The sequence below is a fragment of the Choloepus didactylus genome, chromosome 2, assembly GCF_015220235.1.
Source record: "Choloepus didactylus isolate mChoDid1 chromosome 2, mChoDid1.pri, whole genome shotgun sequence".
Lineage (NCBI taxonomy): Eukaryota > Metazoa > Chordata > Mammalia > Pilosa > Megalonychidae > Choloepus > Choloepus didactylus.
The window spans coordinates 109,532,770-109,553,489 of record NC_051308.1 but is presented as its reverse complement, the minus strand read 5'-3'; the positions used below and the strand labels follow the sequence as shown (position 1 = coordinate 109,553,489).

General features: G+C 43.5%; 1 protein-coding gene across 1 annotated transcript; it reads left to right on the top strand.

Annotated features, from left to right (window-relative positions):
* The first annotated feature begins 993 nt into the window (after positions 1–993).
* Positions 994–19,440, top strand: SYT11 (synaptotagmin 11). Its single transcript, XM_037825801.1, has 4 exons — positions 994–1,303; positions 7,581–8,407; positions 15,322–15,445; positions 16,161–19,440. The coding sequence occupies exons 1-4, from the start codon at positions 1,270–1,272 to the stop codon at positions 16,469–16,471; spliced, it is 1,296 nt and encodes a 431-aa protein (XP_037681729.1). The 5' UTR covers positions 994–1,269; the 3' UTR covers positions 16,472–19,440.
* Positions 19,441–20,720: the final 1,280 nt, after the last annotated feature.

Here is a 20,720-nt window from a genome sequence, read left to right as displayed (position 1 = left end):
AAAGGTGCCTAGGGCATAATCAATGTTCAATAGTTCAATACATGTTTTTTGAATGAATGACTGACTCCTAGAACCATGTTCCTTCCACTTTACTAGATACACAGAATGTCAAAGCTGGAAAAAGCACATTAAACTCCCTTATCTTACAAATAAACCCCTGACAAATATTTATGGATTTAGTCAGTTTGGACTGATCCCGTCTGTAAACAGAATCTGACGGGATGAAAATATCCATAGCCAAACTGAAGGGTGGAATTGATTTAATCATTGAGATAACCGCCAGGAGTCTGACTCTAACCCGAATCAAACCAATTCTCCCAAATGCCAAGGAAGTCTCCAGAAACCTGAAGTTTCATCCGTGTCCTCTTTTTGACTTTACAGAATTCACTGGTCTGTTGGTTTGTCCTGTCTGGCTTTCTCTTCCCATCCCCACCCCCTCCTTCCATCCCCTAAGCAACTCTAAGCAGTTGAGGCTCAACGAAGATAAATATTCAATACCAATTAACTTTGGCACTCTTCGTTAGTCTTAAAAAAAACAGCTTTAATTTACACACCACAAAATCCATCCATTTTAAGTGTGCAATTAAATGATTTTTAGTAATTTTCAGAAGTGTGCAACCATCAGTAGTTTGGTTCTGGAGTTCAAGAAAGTTTCCATAATAACCTTTAGTGGTTTCAGAAATGCATAGTAACAATGGCAATCAATACTATATCCAAGCAGTATAGAATTTTGTTTTTCCAAAATCCTGGGCTCCCTCTCACCCAGAACATTCTGCAGCTATATTAAGCCCAGGAAACAGAAATCACAGGATCTGTAGGTTCTCATATGATAATCTACCTAGAGCTTTCCTCACTTAGCCTCCAACTTTTTGCCGGAGCCCATCAGCATGCAGTGCCTCCTCTGGAATTCTCGGTGGCGGGAGGACCCCTCCCACAGAGCTGCCGGAAATGGGCGGGGCCGGTCTTCCGGAACTATTCGGACAGAGGTGGAGTCTTGAGCCGACAGCCGTTCGGAAGGAGGCGGAGCCTAATTCGCATCAGGACCAGTCTGGCTGCACCTGCATCCTTAGCTCAGCGCATCTTTGAAGCATCTTAACAGGCAACCGCAGCTGGCAACCAGAGACTAGACCGTCGCAGAAGGCGTCCATCAGATACCTTCCCCCTCCCCTGACCTAGCGCTCTACAGCGGCGGCCTCTGCACTGACCCGGGGTTCCCAGAGTTGTGTGACCACTGCAAAAGTATTTATAGCAACAGTCTCTAATTACGACATGGCTGAGATCACCAATATCCGACCTAGCTTTGGTAAGTAGAGTCGGGAAGACTATGCTTGGGATGGTCAGAACCGTTGCAAAGCCACGAGAGGCCAGCGTTTGGTAGGGAGTGCAAGTGCCAGCCACGCTAGAATCGGGCCTGTAGAGTGGGTAGGGGACAGCGGACAGAGTCTAGACTTAAGCTATGGACTGTAGAGCCACACCGGGGGTGGGGAAGACCAGGATGCTAAAGCCTTGTATGGTGCACTGTCACCGCTGCCGGAGGTGAGAAACAGCGAGCATGCGGGGGACGTGAACCCCTCCCTCTGTGGGAGGAGAGGTGGGGTAGGCTGAACCCTCCCGCTTGGGGCACGCAGGGCGGTGCCCCTTCCTCCCCCTCCCACTTCTCAGGGCTGCGGGGGAGGTGGCCAGGGGGGATGGGGCAGCAAGATGGCAGCTTGGAGATCGTGGGCTGTGTGGCTGGCAGCCAGGGGAGGCCGCGGCCTCGCGGGAAATAGGGGTGCGGGGGTGGAGAGCGAAAAGGAAGCCACTCCTTAAGCCGGTCAGCTGGATGCTGGGGCTGGAGGAAACGTGAACCCTGCAGGCTCCGTTCTGCATCGTAATGGTGGGATCTATCAGAAGCTTCCAAATGGCGCTAGGCGCTGCTGGGATGGGGGATGACGTGATGTCTATTTCTGAGCCTCCTAGCAGCGCCTCGGCTCTCCTTCCGGGGCCTTTGTTCCCTGTTTCCCTGGGACTAGCTTTTCAAAAAGGGGCCTCACCCGCGCTGCGGCTGGCGATGGCCCGAGCCAGGCCGGAGGGGGAGGGGCGAGAGAGGCCGAGCAAGGGGGAGGCCGCTTTGTGTACCGGAGAAAGCATTACGTCATCTCGGAGCGGCTGGTCCCGGACCCGGCGCTACGGGCTCCAAGATCAGTTACACTCCCTTGGGTAGACAGTGGAGTGGAAAATAGGGAAGAAAGTGGGAAAGAAAACCTTGATAAGCAGTTTTTTTCCTCTTTGGGGGTAATCCTCCAAAATGTGTTAGGGGAGCAGTCAACTTCCTGTGCTACACTTTCCTGGTCAAAAATAAAATTTTTAAAAATTGCCCTGCTTCTTCGCCAATTTCACCCCGGTTTAGAAGGGTGAAGCCAGTGAGTTGCTATCAGCCTAAGCTTAGAATCCCTTTAAAGAGATTCTATTCTTCTGACACCCAGAAGGCTTGAGCATCAGATTCCAGTATTTAGGGTGGGAACATAATCTGGCCAGGAAATGACTTTTCTCACTCCGGAGTCAAGGGTTTGTAGAAATGAGCAGAACCCACTGTGCTGTATCCCGCAATATTAGGAACAAGATGTTAGATCTGGGAAGGTATCCAGACAACAGATCTTCACGCCCATTAACTACTTGTGCCCACTTATTCCCTAAAGGTAAATCCTGATTGTATTTCCTTCTTCCACTATACGTTTGCATCTCTGCCCTTTGCGTCCCAAGTTTCCAAAATAGAAGTCTCTTTTTTGATCACACAATCTCCATGATTTTCTTCCTTCTCTTTCTTTTTCTTCTTGTTCCGTCTTTCCAACAGATTTCTTCCCTAATTGCAGTTCTAGAGTCCTTGGAAAAGTCGGTGGTATGGTACATAAAATAAAGACTTCCTTTAGAGGGGATACTAGTGAAAAAGAAAAATAAATCTTATCAACCTTTTACATGCTACATTTTATGTAATCCTTCAAAGACCCTCTTGTGTAGGCATTATTATCATATATTTGTCAGATGAGGAAACCAAGGCACAAGGAGATCAAATAATTTGCCTAAAGTTAAGTAACCTAGTGAGGGTAGTGCTAGGATCTGAACCAATGTAAGGTTTGATAGCAAAATTCATTCTCATTGCCCTGGATCACACTGGCCTACTGGTCAAGGGAAGGCTAACTTCAGGAAAGGAAATATCAATAAGCAAGTCTGGTAAGAGACTGAGAGAGTTGGGCATAACCCAGATGTGTCTTACATGTCTCTGGACCCTCATAGAGGGTCTCCCACGTAGGTAATTGTAGCTCCTGACTTTTTCATGTCTCATACAGTACTTCATTGTAGCCCTTGAGAGGTACCTCAAGTCAACCCTCGATTATCTGTGCCTTTGAAGCACAAAAGGAGCAACGAGCACAGGTCACTGCAATTTATAGCTTCTCTGAAACACCTCAGCCATCAGTTCCAACTTCCTTTTTCCACCAAGCTTTTGACTAAAGCAAGACAATGACTCTGAATTTCAACATCTCTGAATTTTCTAGTTCGCTGCCTTGGATTTGGGGGAGATATTCAAGGGTTAACAAATACTAAAATGAAGAAGAGAGTGGGGCAGAAGTGGGAAGAGCTTCATTTTTCTTTTCTATCCTCCTAAGAGATGAGAATCAATCTCTCTCTTAACCACCCCACCTCCATTTTCTAACAATGAAAATTGATGCATTGTAAGCAGCAGTGTTCCCTCAATATCACAGAGTAAATCTATGGTAGCACTAAAAGGATCACCCAGATACCTTCCAACCTGGGCCTTTAGATAGCCCTTTCAAATCATTCTCAAAAACATACCTGTCATAATAAAATACAGCAGTTAAAACAACAAACGAACAAACAAACAAAACACAATACCTGTCTTGGTAGTTCCCTGCTTTGCACTTTTCATAGTGACAACACTCAGTTCCATTATTCAGCAAGCAATGTTCAGGAAAGCCCCTGATTGGCGAATGAAGAACCATTCTTCAGAGTGTGCCCATTCTGATTAACAATTGAATCCAATCAGTTGTTCAAACAAATACTTACGAGCTCCTATTAAATATGAGAGACTCTGAGAGATTCAAAGATGTATAGGATGTTGTTCTTGCCCTGCCCTCAAGGAACTTTCCTCCAGGACCACCTCCATTTTTCAAAGCTCATTTCATTTAATATTCTGAAGACTAAACACTTATTATTCAATATGGACATAGTCACCTTGGTTTATTTTGTTAATAATGATTTTATTCCTTATCTAACTTATTTTAAAATATAACTCCTTCTTTTCTGACCTGGTCCCACTTTCATAGAACCATGGAATGTTTATGGTAGAAAGAAATTCAGAGATCATCTAGTCCAATCCCAATTAAGGAATTCCTTTTAGAATGTGCCTGACCAATGATGATTCCACCCCTTTTTGAAATTTTTCAGTTGGAGAATCACTGCCTTATGAAGTAACTTGAATCATTGTGAGGCAGTTCTAATAATAATTTGACTCCTTTCTTTGGGACAAAATCTCTCTCCTTGTAGCCTGTAAGCACTGGTGCTTGTCCTGCCCTCCAAAGTAAAAACAAATCAGACCCTCTTCCATCAAAATGCCTTGAATAATTAAAGAAAGTTACCATTCCTAGACCATACTCAGCTTTAGTTCCTTCAGTTTTTCATTTGATATGGTTTCCAGTTCTTTTACTATACTGCTTATCCATGATGTAGACTATGGACTCTGGTGTCAGGCAGACCTGGGTTTAAATCCAGTCACTCCCATTTGCTAGTGTGTGACCTAGGGCAGATATCTGAGTCCCCAGTTTCTTCAGTTGTAAAGTGGGGATATAATTGGTACCTACTTCAGTGAATTCTTTGAGTTAGAGAGAGAAAGCTCTAGCACAATGCCTGGCATGAGCATAGTAAATACACACGAAAGATAACATTTTTATTGTCAGGGCTAGACAGAACATCCATGAGTGATGTGACCAGTGCAGATGAAATTATACCTACCTACCCCTCCTGTGAGCTGGACATAGTGCTCCTAATATAAGTTGGCATTAGCTATGGTCCAAGCATATGGTCATCTAAACTACTAATTCATTTTTGCACAAACTGTTGTCAAGTGAGCTCTCTCATTGCCTACAGATGGGTTTTGTTTTGTTTTGCTTGTTTTTTCGTTTTTTTTTTTCATTTTTATTCAGATATATTCACATACCATGCAGTCATACAAAACAAAGCGTACATTCAATTGTTTACAGTACCATTATATAGTTATGTATTCATCACCAAAATTAATTTTTTTGACATTTTCATTACCACACACATACAAATAATAATAATAAAAATTAAAGTGAAAAAGAACAATTAAAGTAACAAAGAAGAGTGGGTGCCTTTTTTTTTATTTCTTTCCCCATTTTTCTACTTATCCACCCATCAACTAGACAAAGGGAAGTATGTTCCTTATGGCTTTCCCAATCACGTTGTCACCCCTCATAAGCTACATTTTTATACAATCGTCTTCAAGATTCATGGGTTCTGGGTTGTAGTTTGATAGTTTCAGGTATTTACTGCTAGCTATTCCAATTCATTAGAATCTAAAAAGGGTTATCTATATTGTGCATAAGAGTGCCCACCAGAGTGACCCCTCAGCTCCTTTTGGAATCTCTCTGCCACTGAAGCTTATTTCATTTCCTTTCACATCCCTGTTTTGGTCAAGAAGATGTTCTCCACCCCATGATGCTGGGTCTATATTCCTCCCCGGGAGTCATATTCCATGTTGCCAGGGAGATTCACTCTCCTGGGTGTCAGATCCCATGCAGCAGGGTGGGCAGTGATTTCACCTGCCAAGCTGGCTTAGCTAGAGAGAGAGGGCCACATCTGAGCAACAAAGACGCATTCTGGAGGAGGCTCTTAGGCACAATTATAGGGAGGCCTAGCCTGTCCTTTGCAGCAACAGTCTTCCCAAGGGCCAGTCCTGTGGTAGAGGGCTCAGTCCATCAAACCACCAGTTCCCTATGTCTGTGAGCACATCAGCAACCAGACAGATGGGTTTTTAAGCTCAAATAGGATTTCACATTTATTCCTGTCATATGGAATTGTATTGACCGCATCCTCTTTTTCCAACCTGTGAAGGCTGTTTTGAATTCACCAATTCATTTGTTCACTGAGCACTTACTGTATGCTCTACATGGTTCTAGACAAAGTCCCTTACTTATAAAGCTTCTCAGATAAGGGAAGACAGACAAATAAATATATGTCAGTGGGTGACCAATGCTAAAAAGAAAACTAAAGCAGAGTGATTGGAATAATATCTACTCAGGGCAGTCAGGGAATACTCAGATTCTTGCAGTGAGCAAGGGAGGGAGCTGCGCAGATCCTGGTAGAAGTGTTCCAGGCAGAATCTAGAATATGCTAGAATCACATTTATCTCCTCAGTTCTTCCTGCCTTACCCAAGACTTCTCTTAAAAAGTAATATGGAAAATTACAGGTGTTATCCAGACCTTTAAGGCCTAACCCAATTTGGCTTCAAGGAACTTGAGGGGTAAAAAGTCCAAACCTAAAGTATTCAAGTCAGGGGCCCACTTTAGTGGGAAAAGACAAGACCATAGAGAGAGAAGGAAAACGTCTATTGTTCTTAAGTTGTTCATTCATTTGACAAATATATATATGGTACCTGTTATGTGTTTTAAGTGCTGGGGCTAGAGCAGAACAAAAAAACAAAAATTCCTGTCCTTGTAAATCTTACATTCGATGGAGAAGATAGACAACAAATAGTAAAATTGTATTTTTTTGTCTGTCTCCTCTGCTAGAGAAGTGTCAGGGCATATGAAGAAAAATTAAGCAGAGTTAGGAAGTGTGGGTGTCAAGGATAGTGAAGGTTGCACTTTTAAATAGGGTAGTAAGGAAAGACCTTACTGAGAAGGGGATATTTGAATAAATATTTGCTATTTTCCACTGTCCCTATTACTGACATTTTAAATACCTGGGAGGTGGGAAAGTTTGGAACCTGTTTTAAAAGTGCACAGATCCAGAGTTTTTTCTTTTTGCCACCCACCCACTTTTACCACCCTTGAGCACCCCACAGAAACTGAACTCAACTCCTCATCCTTCCACTCCACCCTGCCAGTCAGTCAGTCAGCACTGGCCCACTGTTTTCAAATTCTGTACTGCATGCTGTGGGATGGCCTCCTGAAACCAAAGGCACCACTTGAGTCCTTGCATTAAAGTTGAGGTGAACAGTCTCCCATCTAAAAAGGTGACCTTAGAACACTTATAGAGACACTGTAATACACAAATCAATACAAGAATATTGAATCCATAAATGCTGAGGGAAGGTCAAGAAAAGAACAGTGAGTCAGATGGGCAAATTCAGAGGCTATCTGGAGAAGACAAACATTTCAGCCAGGTTTGTCAGGAAGGGAGAGCCATGAGAGAGGGGGCAAGCCCTAAAGCTCAGACAAGCACATTTTGCTTTAGAGGTTAGATTGCAGATTAGTTTGGTTCTGGCAGAGGTACTGAGCAGGGCTGCTCTGGAAAGGGGTTGAAGTCTACCTGCCTTGACACGTCTCGTCTCTGCCTTCAGATGTGTCACCGGTGGTGGCTGGCCTCATTGGGGCCTCTGTTCTGGTGGTGTGTGTCTCCGTGACGGTCTTTGTCTGGACATGCTGCCACCAGCAGGCAGAGAAGAAGCACAAGACCCCACCCTACAAGTTCATTCATATGCTCAAAGGCATCAGCATATACCCAGAGACCCTCAGCAACAAGAAGAAAATCATCAAAATACGGAGAGACAAAGATGGTCCTGGGAGGGAAGGTGGACGTGGGAACCTGTTAGTGGACGCGGCAGAGGCTGGCCTGCTAGGCCCAGACAAATGTCCCAGGGGGCCTAGCTCTGGATCTTGTATAGACCAGTTACCCATCGAAGTGGACTATGGGGAAGAACTGAGGAGCCCTGTTGCAAGCCTGACTCCTGGGGAGAGCAAAACCACTTCTCCATCATCTCCAGAAGAGGATGTCATGCTAGGATCCCTTACTTTCTCAGTGGACTATAACTTCCCGAAAAAAGCTTTGGTGGTGACAATCCAGGAGGCCCATGGGCTGCCAGTGATGGATGACCAGACCCAGGGCTCTGACCCCTACATCAAAATGACCATCCTTCCTGACAAGCGGCATCGGGTGAAGACCAGAGTGCTGCGGAAGACCCTGGACCCCGTGTTTGACGAGACTTTCACCTTCTACGGCATCCCATACAGCCAACTGCAGGACCTGGTGCTGCACTTCCTCGTCCTCAGCTTTGACCGCTTCTCCCGGGACGACGTCATTGGGGAGGTCATGGTGCCGTTGGCTGGAGTGGACCCCAGCACAGGCAAGGTGCATCTGACCAGGGACATCATCAAGAGGAACATCCAGGTGAGGAGGAAGAATGTATTGGGGAGAGGTGGCAGGCTGGGGGAGATGATATCTCAGGGGAGAAAGGGAAGGGGAAAGGGGAGTGGGGTGAGTAGCAAAGAAGTACTGTGAGAGGAAACTTGGCTATCAAGGATAAGAAGTGGCCAGAGTAAGACTGAAGACCTGTCAGGTTTAGTTTCCTCCAAGGAGCAACTTCCTGAGGAAAGAAGGGCTGGTAGCTTCTGAAATTTCACTTACTGGTTGGTATGCTGATGTTATGTCAGTTTGCTTGGAGCAGGCTGGCCCACCAGTTCGAGACCCTCCATCATATTAGGGGTATGGAAGCTAATTTCTTCTCCAAAATTATATATGATCTTCCTTCAGTGAACTCGTTATGAAAATAGTTCAGTAATTCTCCTCTGGCCTTCCCTTTCCCAGCCCAAACCTAGAAGTGTAAGTAGTGTCATTTATATGTCTTTTAACAACCATTTTATAAATGCAACTTAATAAATTTCTACACCCTTCTGTCCTCTTACCCTGGCCCAAACCTTTGCCACAGATACCCCCATTTCTCCTCTCCTCTCCTCTGTGCTTGCATTCGAAGGGTGGTGAGAGTTCTCCATCCTGCCTTCTCTCCCTTTCCCTACAACTGAGCCAGCATTGGCTCTTGAGTTGTAATTTCAGGGGTGCAAAAAATGTAACCCCACTAGTTCTTTCATTTCTTTCACAACTGGGGAGGCTGTGCAGTGCTGTGGTATAGCACTTGGGCTCTGAAGTTGGACTGCTTGAGTTCAAACCCCCCCTTATCATTTTCCAGCCATGTGACACGGGTAAATTACTTAATCCTTCTAAGCCTCTGTTTCCTCATCTGTAAAATGGAGATGAGAATATTACCTTCCTCACAAGGTTATGAGGATCAACTCAGATAATAAACCTGACATATTATTGCCTTCGAGGAATTTCCAGTCTAGCGGAGGAGAAAGACAATCTTAGCAATTACTTATAGTGAGTGTGGTAGGTACTATGAAAGAAGTTGCTAAAATTTTACTCTTAGCGTTCATTCCTTTTGGAGGGCATGACAATGACGTAAGTGGTTAAATTAATAGCAAGGACTATAAAATCAGACCTTAGCTTGAATCCAAATGCCACCAGCTAAGTGACTGTGGACAAACTGCTTAACTTCTCTCTGTCTCAGTTTCTTATAGGAATTTTAGTGAAATGATGACTTCACATAATCCCTAACACATAGTAAGCCCTTAATAAATTTGAACTATCACTATCATCATTATTAGTAGTATTTCTATCATTAATAAATTCTGATCCCTGGAAGATAGATGTGGCTTGTAGATATTTATACTCTATTTTGACAAGAGAAGGAAGACAAGGGAGGCCTGAATCAGTGAAGAAGAAGGTAGAAGATTCAGAAAGGGTATCAGGACCAACTGAAAACAACAATACATCTCCTGGAAAGAGTCCTACTTGTAGGTCCCATTACTTGCAAGCCCAATCTGGACTCATGGGGAGGCAGTAGGCTCAGGACTGGACAGAAGAGTCTCCCAGCTCAGCAGGGGCAGAGTGTGCGGTGAGCTGCCAGGAACAAGGTTTACCCACTGAAGAAGGGCAGTGTGCCAGGTCTGGGGAGGAGGTAGAGAGCAGTTCCCCACAGGGTGTGCGTTCTTGCCATCTATGCTGTTATAGGCATTTGTCCCACTGCAGCCAGCCCAGTCACACCATTGCCCAAAGTCACTGCTGCTCCCACGTGGCACACTAAGCTCCACCTCAATAGGCCAGGAAGGGCAAAGAATTTTGAAGAATATCAGAGGCATTTGGTCAGGGCATACACAAGACACTGGCTCAGTGCTAGGATACAATAAGACATCCTAGAGTCCTACACAGCTAGGGTTCGGACCTTGCATCCTCTGAAGTTGCGTTTCCAAGGCATGGGCAGAAGAAACTGTGAAGTGACATGTTTCATCCCTCTCCATCCCTTCTCCTGTCCTCCTATCTCTTTTCCCCAGAGCTCTGCCAACCCCCTCCCCTGTTTCTGGCCTCCCCTCCCCATACCTGCCTTCATCTACTCCCCCTCCCAGAAGTATCTTAACCAACACACCCTTCCCTGTAACCCCACCAACCAGCAGTTCTCCTCCAGACAGCTCAGGCACTCAGCCCAAGGGAGGGAATGGAGGGTGGCTCTGTGCCAAGCTGCAGCTGGGGACAGACTAGTGAGAAAAGGGGCTGATTTGGGCTAGGAACAAAGCAGCCTCAAATCCAGGGCATTGAACAGAGAGCACAGACAATGGCATTTGCTGAACTGCCAGGGGCTCTTGGCAAAAACCAAGTTTCTTTCCACTTTATTAACTCCCTTCAGGAGAGATAAACCAGAGCTGGATCCTGAGCAACACATCCTCTGGGAGAGGCCCCAGGCAGGACCCCTGGAGCCTCTGCAGCTTCCCAGGCTTCCCAAGCCCATTTTCCCAACTAGCGTCTGTGTGGACAGGGCTGTGTTCCAGCCTGAGTCAGGGCTGTCAGCTTCCTAATCACTCATCCTCATGATTCCCTAGCAGGGCAGTTTCCAAATACCTACCCCAAATCCCCCCCACTATAGCCAAGGGTCTGCCTTTTTTGGCTTTCACCTTGGCAAACATTGGCTAGAGCTGCTCTGGACTATTCCACACTGTCTGTGAAGAGCTTTTTCCTGGTCTATGTAAGACACTCCCTTGCAATCTGGAGCCAAATTATCTTCCTCCAAAGATTCCTAGGTGGAAACTGGTGAAAATTTCATTCCTCTAGGCAAACGCACACCTCAACTGTGTTTCCTGGTCTTGAGCAGAAAATTCATCTCTTGCCCTTTCCATAGTTACAGTGCAGCCCAGCTTAAAAAGCCCAGGACTGTCCACCTCTGTCTGTTTCTGTTTCACTGCCTGACTCTAGGCAAGCATTTATCCTCTCTGGACCTCAGCATTCGTCTGATTGTGTTGTGAAGGTTAACGGGTCACTTTGTGAGAGCACTCCCAGTTCTTATGAATGCACAGAAATATATAAGAAGCATTAAAAATTTGCCCTTGATTATTAGTAAAAGGAAATCACTGTATAGACTTTGAAACAGTGGATAACACCCCAAGTTCCTGAGTTGGACTTTGGAACTCGCTTTTTTTTTTAGTGGAAGCTAAATTTTCTAATATTTTACTCAGATGGAAATTAAAGTGAACTTACATTCCGATCATAAATTCTCCAGGAGGAGAAGGAAGGTGGTGTAGAGAGGGCTGGGGGAGAAAGAGGAGACAGGGGGAAAGAAGTGATTTACAAAGTGGATAATAGACGGCAGTTAGATCCCTCCTAATTTCTTCAGGTTATTTTTCTCCAAACTGTTTCCTGTCTTTCCACTGCCCAGATCTGGTGTTGATGACCTGAGAGTATGGTCATGGGAATAAGAAGATTCTTAAAATCTCAGAATTAATAGGGACCTTAGAGGCATCCTCTAGGGATAGAAAAAAAAAAAAAAATAGAAAAGAGGGAAAGAAAAAACAATAAAGAAAGTTATATGCGCTGACAGGGGGAAGAAGAGGGGAGCTGCGGTTGAATGTTAAGGTTTTTGTTTCTTTTGTTTTCCCATGGTTGCCATTTAGGGTGGAGGTGGCTGTTAGGACTCTTGGCCCTAAAAAAGGTTTATTGAGGGTCCTCTGGTCCACTGAGTTCAAAGACTCTCTGGCTAAAAAGTCACTCTGGAAGAGGCTCTGCTAATTATAGGAAAATAGACTTTTCCCTTGCCTAAGAACTCCTTTCATCTGAATGTATTCTTTGGGACCACTGCTCCTATCCCTCTTTTCCACTGAAGGAGAAAGGCACCCACTGTCTGACAGCAAAGCTTCCCAGCTCTGCCAGCAGGGATAAAACCCTTTCTCTTCCTTATCCTTCTGCTTGCCTGCCCCCCAACAGAGTCTTTGCTTCACTGGGCAAAGGGGCTGGGAAACAGGGCCCACTCCCAGCATTCAATGGCTCTTTCTTTTGAAAGAGCTATTGACAGAGCTGCTTGGAATGGGAATTGGGTGGAAAGGGAAGGGGAGGGGGAAGGAGGGAACGATGTTGAGCTCTGGCCTTCAATGCAAAATCGAATGGCATTCAGGTAGTGTTGTGGCTGCATACTTGGGCATCACAAAGGGCCACCAGATGGGAACTGGCAATCTACCCATGTAAATGGCCAAAGGTGAAGGGGGTGATCTGCGTGGAGAAAGCTGCCTGAGGTGTGACTTGAAGGGAGAAAACGATTAACTAGGCAAGGGGCACAAGGATATAGATTAGGAAGAATTTTCTATAATGGAAAAGTTAGGGAACAGCTTTTTAAACACCAAAACAAGAAGCGTAAGCTATAATTTTGTAATCAGTGTTATTCTTACAAATAAAATTTGCTTTTTTAATCAAATTTTCCTCTTTTCTTCACCTACCCACTTCTATATATGAAGTTAGAATTATATTTAAAGAGTGCATATTTAATATTTAGAAACTCAGTACTTGATGGTCCTACAAATAGTGAGCAAGTCTAGTTAACATTTGTTTGTTCATGCAAATGGAGGGCAGCAGTAGCCTAAATAATCCAAAAGTTCTTTCTAGATCAGTGCTGTCCAATAAAATTTTCAATAATGATGGAAATGTTCTATATTTGTGCGATCCAATATGCTAGCCACTAGTCACATGTGACTTTTGAGCACTTGATATATGGCTAGTATGACTGAGAAACTAGATTTTTTATTTTATTTAATTTTAAAGAATTTAAATTAAAATGTAAAGAAACACATGTAGCTGTGGCTACTGTGTTGGATAGCTCAGCTCTGGAAATTTCGGAAGGCATTCAATTTTCTTTTTCATGAGTGATTGCTTTCCTGATGCCATTTGGCTGTGGCTAATGGTGAAAGCGAGTTTACATTTCCGGATTGCATTCTAACCCATGGCTAAAGAAAAGCATCCCAGAAGTATACTGATTGGCAAAGGCATCCAGCCTGAGATTCTAAACTGGCTGAGGGTATTTCCCATGGACATAATCAAGAGCCGACAATATGTATGCTATGGGTAAGGACAAAACATGGGGCTTCAAGTTGGTAGAGAAAAACCAGGCACGCCCACTCCAGGCAGACTCACCTCTCACTCTTCTCTGAACCCAGCATATCTTTTCAGGGCTCCATGCCTTTGTACTGGCCATTCCTGTCCCTCTGCCTGGCATGTTCCCCCACTCTGCCCATTGCCTCATGATCTCTTGCTCACCCTCCATAAATGTCAGCTGGAAAATCCTTGCCTGAATCTCCCAGTCAAGCCGACCCTGCCCTCCCCTCGGTGCTCAGAATACTTAGGGCCTCTTACTTCTCTGTATCTGTTTACATTTGTCTCTTCTGCATGAGAAGCTCCCTGAGGGCAAGAACTGTGACCTATCAGCTCTGGGCCCTCAGCCTGGCAGATAGTAAGTATCCCAATGTTGTTTAAAGTGTTCTTGGAGGACTAGAGTCTTTTCAAGCTCAAAATAGAGCCTGGAATAAAATTTAAAGATGGGGAAACAAAGATGTGGGCATTGGGGAGGAAGGAGACTTGGCTGGAGAAGACACGCTAACATGCACAGGGCGAGGCCGGCAGAGCAGGTGTATGTTTTCACCCTGTGAAATGGAGGGACAGGCTCTAAAGAGCTCAGGGGTTGCCCAAGGCCATACGGTGAGAAAAAGTGGCAGAGTTAAGCCTCAAACCCAGGTTTCCTACCTCCCACTACACAGCCATCAAAACTTTTTTATCACAAGAAAAAAATGAGAGTAGGAGTGAAAGCACTTCTGTAGTGCAAACTAGGTGCCAGACACTGCTGTGTTTTACAAATGTTAATTTATTTAATCCTCTTAATGGTCAATCCTATGATCTAGGTAGTTATCATTTCCATTTTTATTATTTTATATTAGGTTTATAGAAAAATCATGCAGATAGTACAGAGTTCCCCACATACCCCTCCACACACACAGTTTTATCTAGAATTAACAATTTGCGTTAGTGTGGCACCTTTGTTACAATTGATGAAACAATATTATTGTAATTATACTATTAACTATAGTCCATAGTTTACATTAGGGTTTACTCTGTGTTACACAGTTCTATTGTTTTTTGTTTTTTGTTTTAATTTTTATTCTAGTAACACACAAAGTAAAATTTCCCATTTATCTACTTGCAATTTTATAATTTAGTGGTGTTAATTACATTCCCAACATTATGCTACCATTACTACCATCCATTACCAAAAATTTTCCATCACCCCAAAGTATTAACTTCCCATTCCCCACCCCCAGTCCCTGGTGACTTTATGAATTTGCATATTGTAATTATTTCATAACAGTGAGATCATACAATATTTGTCCTTTTGTGTCTGGCTTATTGCACTCAACACGATGTCTCAAGGTTCATCCATGTTGTAGCAAGCATCAGAGTTTCATTCCTTTTTACAACCAAATAATATTCCATTATGTGTAAATACCACATCTTGTTTATCCAATCTGTCGATGGACATTTGGGTTGTTTCCACCTTTCAGCTATTGTGACTAATGCTGCTGTGAACTATTATTTCCATTTTATAGGTGAGGAAACTGAAATACAGAGATGTCAAGTAACTTGTCCAAGGTCCCATAGCTAAGAAGTAGCAGTTAGGTTTTGAATCTGGGCCAATCTGGCTTCAGAGTCCATGCTCTTAAATACTATGCTGCTTCTCCATGCCTAAGCTTTTACTTAATATCAAGATTATGATTATGACACTTCCCCTTTTCCCCCTCCCTGTTAAGTATAATAGTAACATATTTACAAGGAACGAACATCTTTCATATATACTTCTCACTTGTTCTTTTCCCTCTCCTCTGCATACTTTGCGCCATGTCCTGCTCCCTCTGCCAAGATTCTCAACTGCTGTTTCTTCCTCACAGAAGTGCATTAGCAGAGGGGAACTCCAAGTGTCTTTGTCATATCAGCCTGTGGCACAGAGAATGACAGTTGTGGTCCTCAAAGCCAGACACTTGCCGAAGATGGATATCACCGGTCTCTCAGGTAGCAGCTATTTACTTCAACCTATTTCTGACTGTCTGAAACCCCACTCCCACCACTGCTCACCTACAGCCCAGAAACACTCCCACATTTCAGTGCCCCTTATACTTTCACTTGCCATCCTTTCCTCTCTTTGTCTGCATCCTCTTCCTGATTAATATCTAGGTCCAATAGATTTCCCTAGCAGGACATGCTTTGGGTAAGTAAATGGGTTCTTTACGGTTGGCGAGTCATCTTAAATGATATGCATGCCCGGCATATATATCCCTCTGATATATATATCCCTTTTGATAAGCAGTGTCCTATTCATATGGATTAGGCAGAGGACAGGCAATAATCAAATCATCACACTAATAAATGTAAAATTACAAACCAAGAAGTGCTCTGAAAGACTTGCCCCAAGTAAGACTTCTCAAAAAGACTGCAGACATTTGTTAGTCCCCTTGCCCTTGAAAATGCTTCTTGGTGTCAGAGGTTTCTTCAAACCCAACTTAGAAGGTTTTTTTGTTCTGTTCCTGCTTGGTTTCCTTGGCCCCTTTTCCAGGCAGACAGACTCACATATAATCAGTGTGCATTTATTGTGCAGTCACTAAAGACCACATTTGAATGACCACCAAAGATACAAATAACAAGGCCCCCTCTTTCCCAACACAAAATCGTTGTAGGAGAGGACTGTGTCATAGGCCTGTCTCCCTTTTTCTTATCTCTTCGGGGGCCCCAGATCCTTATGTCAAGGTGAACGTCTACTACGGCAGAAAGCGCATCGCCAAGAAGAAAACCCATGTGAAGAAGTGCACTTTGAACCCAGTCTTCAATGAGTCTTTCATCTACGACATCCCCACCGACCTCCTGCCTGACATCAGCATCGAGTTCCTCGTCATCGACTTCGATCGCACCACCAAGAACGAGGTGGTGGGACGGCTGATCCTGGGGGCGCACAGCGTCACAGCCAGCGGGGCCGAACACTGGAGAGAGGTCTGCGAGAGCCCCCGCAAGCCTGTGGCCAAGTGGCACAGTCTGAGCGAGTACTAATTCTGTTGTCCTCGCCTCTAACCCCCGGGGCCATTCTGGGGAGGGGCGTGGCAGGGAAAGAGAGAGAGATGACAGAGACAAGCAGATGCAAAACCTCATTTTAGTCAGAAGAAAATTTCATACAAAATGAACCCCACAAAGAACACCCCACATGACCACAGCTGCAGATCAGGTCTTAGCGATGATGATTTTTCTCTTTTGCAAGGCGCTAGAAATTTTTTTTTTTTTATGGGGGACAAAAGAGGGAAAGACCCCTACAAGTCTATATATAACAATGTAACCTTATACTTGCATGTCTAATACAAACTGAAGAAATTAGTCTAACTCCAATATCAAGTTACAGATTTTAATCCTTGAAAATTGTGTTTTGTGCCTAATCGTATTTGCTGAAATTGGCCTTTTGTTTTTTTAAATTGGGCTTCTCTGGAAAATCACTCCCAGCCCCCACCTCTGCAGAAGAAAATTTTGCTCTTGTAAAACCTCATGTTTTCATCATTCCCATCACCTCTTATATCTCTGCCCTTTGGCTGAACTTAAGGTCCAGAGGTGTGTAGTAAGCCAAGAAACAAAGGTGGGCTAGATAAGGCAGGGTTTGCAGGAGAAAGAATAATTGAGAAGTGGGTTATTTTTGCTGTCATCCCTCCTGCCATGAAGGGGTAAAGGGCATTCTATGATTAATCGACAGTCTTTGTGAAGCACATATAACACATCAGTTGTATCAGGACGAACTTGGGCTTGCAAAACTAGATGACTTCTCTAAAAGGAACTTTGGAGACTTTTAGAACAGTATACGGCTGATCCCAAATGCCATTAGCAGGTATAAGAACAAGGAGAGGAGAAATGAGAAGAGTTCTATTCCCCTTTGCAGCTATATTAGGAAGCCACAGCCATTTATTGATTGATGGGTTGGAAACCAACAGAGGTTGGAAAGCTTAAATTGCTCTTTTTTTTTTTTTTTCTTTTCCAGAGATGCTAAGCATTGAGAAGCTTTAGAGTCTTCTCACGTGGCTTAGATGCTATCATAAGGTTAGTTTCGCTTCACAAGGAAAAGGGCCTCAGAAATGGTTCTTTCTCCTTGAATATAAAAATAACAATGTGGCTAAATGAGTAATCAAAGCAACTTGGATTCTTTCAGAGCATCCTTTCCCTCAAAACAAAGTGCTTAGTTCTTGGAACTCATGAATCTCACAGCATAGTGGAGGGATAGGGAACTAGAGTTTTATCCTCCTTCTGCCACTGCGCAGTAGAGGTTGGGAGAGATTCAGCATCTTGCTGGGATTAGAATCCACATCTCTTTTCTCTTAATCCAGCCATGTCTCTAACATTGAGACTTTTCAGATGGCAGAGACTTCATTGGCAATAAATAGGCTTAGATAGGCAACAGATATTTTTTGCCAACCTGAAGAGGAACTCAAATAAGCAACAGCTTAAACTTTCAGGGCCTGAATGATTAGCCAAGATCATCGTGTCCACTTATATACAAGAACATTTCTTTCTATCTTGCTTCTGAGATGGTGGTTGAAAAGTTGAATCTCCATGGAGAGGGTATGATCTTGCCCTTAGGGTTCCCTTAGCTCTCGTGGATTTAAAACCAATCTACTCCCCCACCCCACCCCCAATCCTTTTGTTTTGTTTTTCTAAACCCGGATTCTTGACAACGCAGAGTAGTTCTGAGCAGGCATAAAGGCCACTCTCTGTTCTTGTCCCTATCCAGACCCCTCCTCCATAACCTGGCTCACAATCTCACTATCAGCTGGGTTCACACCACCAGTCTCTGTCCTTGTACCCATGGAATGTAAATACTGTATCATACGTAGAAGAAAATAATTTTGTTTTCTAAAAATGCATTTTGAGATAGTTTCAGGTAAATCTGACAGGAGCATTCTGAAGCCCCATTAGAAAAAGAAAAATTTATGGTTCCTCTTCATCGCCTTAATGTCTAAAGATCAGAAATCGCTGAGCAGCCCGCTTTTGTTTTCTTCCCAGAAACAATGCAAAGCAACAGGTGGAGATAGTCTGGTCTTTGCCCTGATGTGTGTGCCTCTGTAGCTCCTCCTGACATAAGCCTCACCCCACCCCTCTCTTCCCCATCTCCTTATAGCTTTACTCCTAGCATTCTTTGGGTCTACTGAGCAGTGGGTGGTGAGGTGACAGGGAGGAATCAGCAATTCTGTAGACTAGGAGCTGCCTCAGTGTCTTTCTCGCAAAAGACAAAGAAGCAGATGGTACAGGGTTCTTCCTTCCTACCTCAGGCCTGATCCATAGTGCCCTTGACTTTGCTGTCCCAAAGTTTCTTAGCTGACTTTGGTTTTCACCTTCCTTCCTTCCAGAGATAACTTATAAGGGTGGAGGAGGACTGTGTCCTCCTGAGAGTCAGTTGAAAGACAAGAGAGTCACTTTCTAACTTTTGCACAAGGCACTCATGGTCAGGAATAGGTTAGGCAATGGTCACTTCTGATTTTCCAAGAGTCAGTCCTTCTCTGCAGACATCTTGATTCCTTTGGGAAGACAAATTTATCTTAATAACAGTCCTTTTATGAGTTATTCCATCTTTCAGTTCTAAGTGGAGCACAGCCAAGACGTACATTGTTTCTAAACAGTGCTCTGGATACAAAAACGGATAGAACTGGTTTGTAGGACAGGGGAGGCCTGCTCAGGAGAGGGAATAGTACAAGTCCCTTTTCTTGGAAGGCTTTTACTATGGCCATGATAGTGACATTGCCCTCACCCTGATCCCTCTCCAATGTGGTCATCTTTCTTTACCTTGTGTCTTCTCTTGTAAAAATGGAACTCAAAAATAAATGTGTCAAAATTTTAAAAAGAAGAAAAAAACTGAAAAAGCTAACATGAATTGTGTGAAATTGCATATTGCTGTAACGCTAACCTACAATATGTCATGCTATCTTGTATGTTGAATTTGTTAATGCACCACACAAGTGCAAAATAAAGACTGATTCACATTAAATAGGCACAGTGACATCAGCATGATTCTCTGGAAACTGGGTGAGTAAGAACGAAGCCAACACTTCAGTCTCCAATCGCATGTCATAGGGCATGTTTTCCAAAGTGTGGTCCCCAGACCACCTGATTCAGAATCACCTGGGGCGCTTGTTAAAAATATGCAGATTTCAGGCTCCTGACCTAGAGAGTCTCATTTGGTAGGTGACTTGGTTTGTTGCTTTCAGCAAGCTTAGTTCAAATGTCCTTGTTCTAGTGACTTTTATCCTTGAAATGTAGTTTCTAACACTATATCCACCAGAGGGAGAGATGATGATTTCTAGTGCTGAGAATTCATCTGTCCCTTTAATTGGGAATGTTATTATTTCCCAAAAAACTATGTCAAGACTGGCCAATTCTGTTCTCTCATTCATTTATTAATCAAGAAATATTTGTTTACTGAGCATCTATCATATGCCAGGCGCTGGAGATACAATTCACTGATAAGCAAGAGTCCTATTCTTGTGGAGTAGGCAGAGCACAGGCAATAGTCAAATAATCACACTAAAAAATGTGTAATTACAAACTGGGAAGTGCTCTGAAGGACAAAGAGCATAGGTCAATGCAACACTCTGAGGTCATATGTTGGGATGATCATTGTTTCTGCTCTTTATGGATGTCTCTGCTTGCCTTAAAGTGCAAAATGATTCCCTTTACACATTTTCTTTCTATGTAAATTACCCTCCCCTGTGGACACACTAGAGGAAGACAGAAAGAAAGCAGGGGAAACAGTCTCTGCTCTTTTAAAGTTTCAGTGAAAGAAAAACATTTTTTAAAAAAATTTTATTGTGGTAACATATATTCAACACAACATTTTCCATTTTAACCACGTTCAAGTATACAATTCAGTGGTGTTAATTACATTCACAATGTTGTGCTACCATCACAACGATCCATTACCAAACTCTTCCATTATCCCAAACAGAAACTCTGTACCCATTAAGCATTAACTCCCCATTCCCCATTCCACTCTTCCCCTGCTACCCTGTAATCTACTTTCTATCTCTGTGAATTTGCATATTCTAGTTATTTCATAAAAGTGAGATCAACAATATTTATCCTTTTGTGTCTGGTTTATTTCACTCCACATCATGCCATCAAGGTTCATCCATATTGTCACATGTATCATTCCTTTCTATAGCTTAATATTTCATTGTATAGATTTACCACATTTTGTTTATCCATTCATCTGTTGAAGTACACCTGGGTTGCTCCCACCTTTTGGATATTGTGAATAATGTTGCTATGAACA

Bases quoted from the DNA above. Each gene is read 5' to 3' on its own strand.
- SYT11 (XM_037825801.1), top strand. From the start codon at position 1,270: ATGGCTGAGATCACCAATATCCGACCTAGCTTTG. The intron at 8,408-15,321 runs GTGAGGAGGAAG...TCTTCCTCACAG, and splicing joins TCATCAAGAGGAACATCCAG to AAGTGCATTAGCAGAGGGGA. The intron at 15,446-16,160 runs GCAGCTATTTAC...CGGGGGCCCCAG, and splicing joins TATCACCGGTCTCTCAGGTA to ATCCTTATGTCAAGGTGAAC.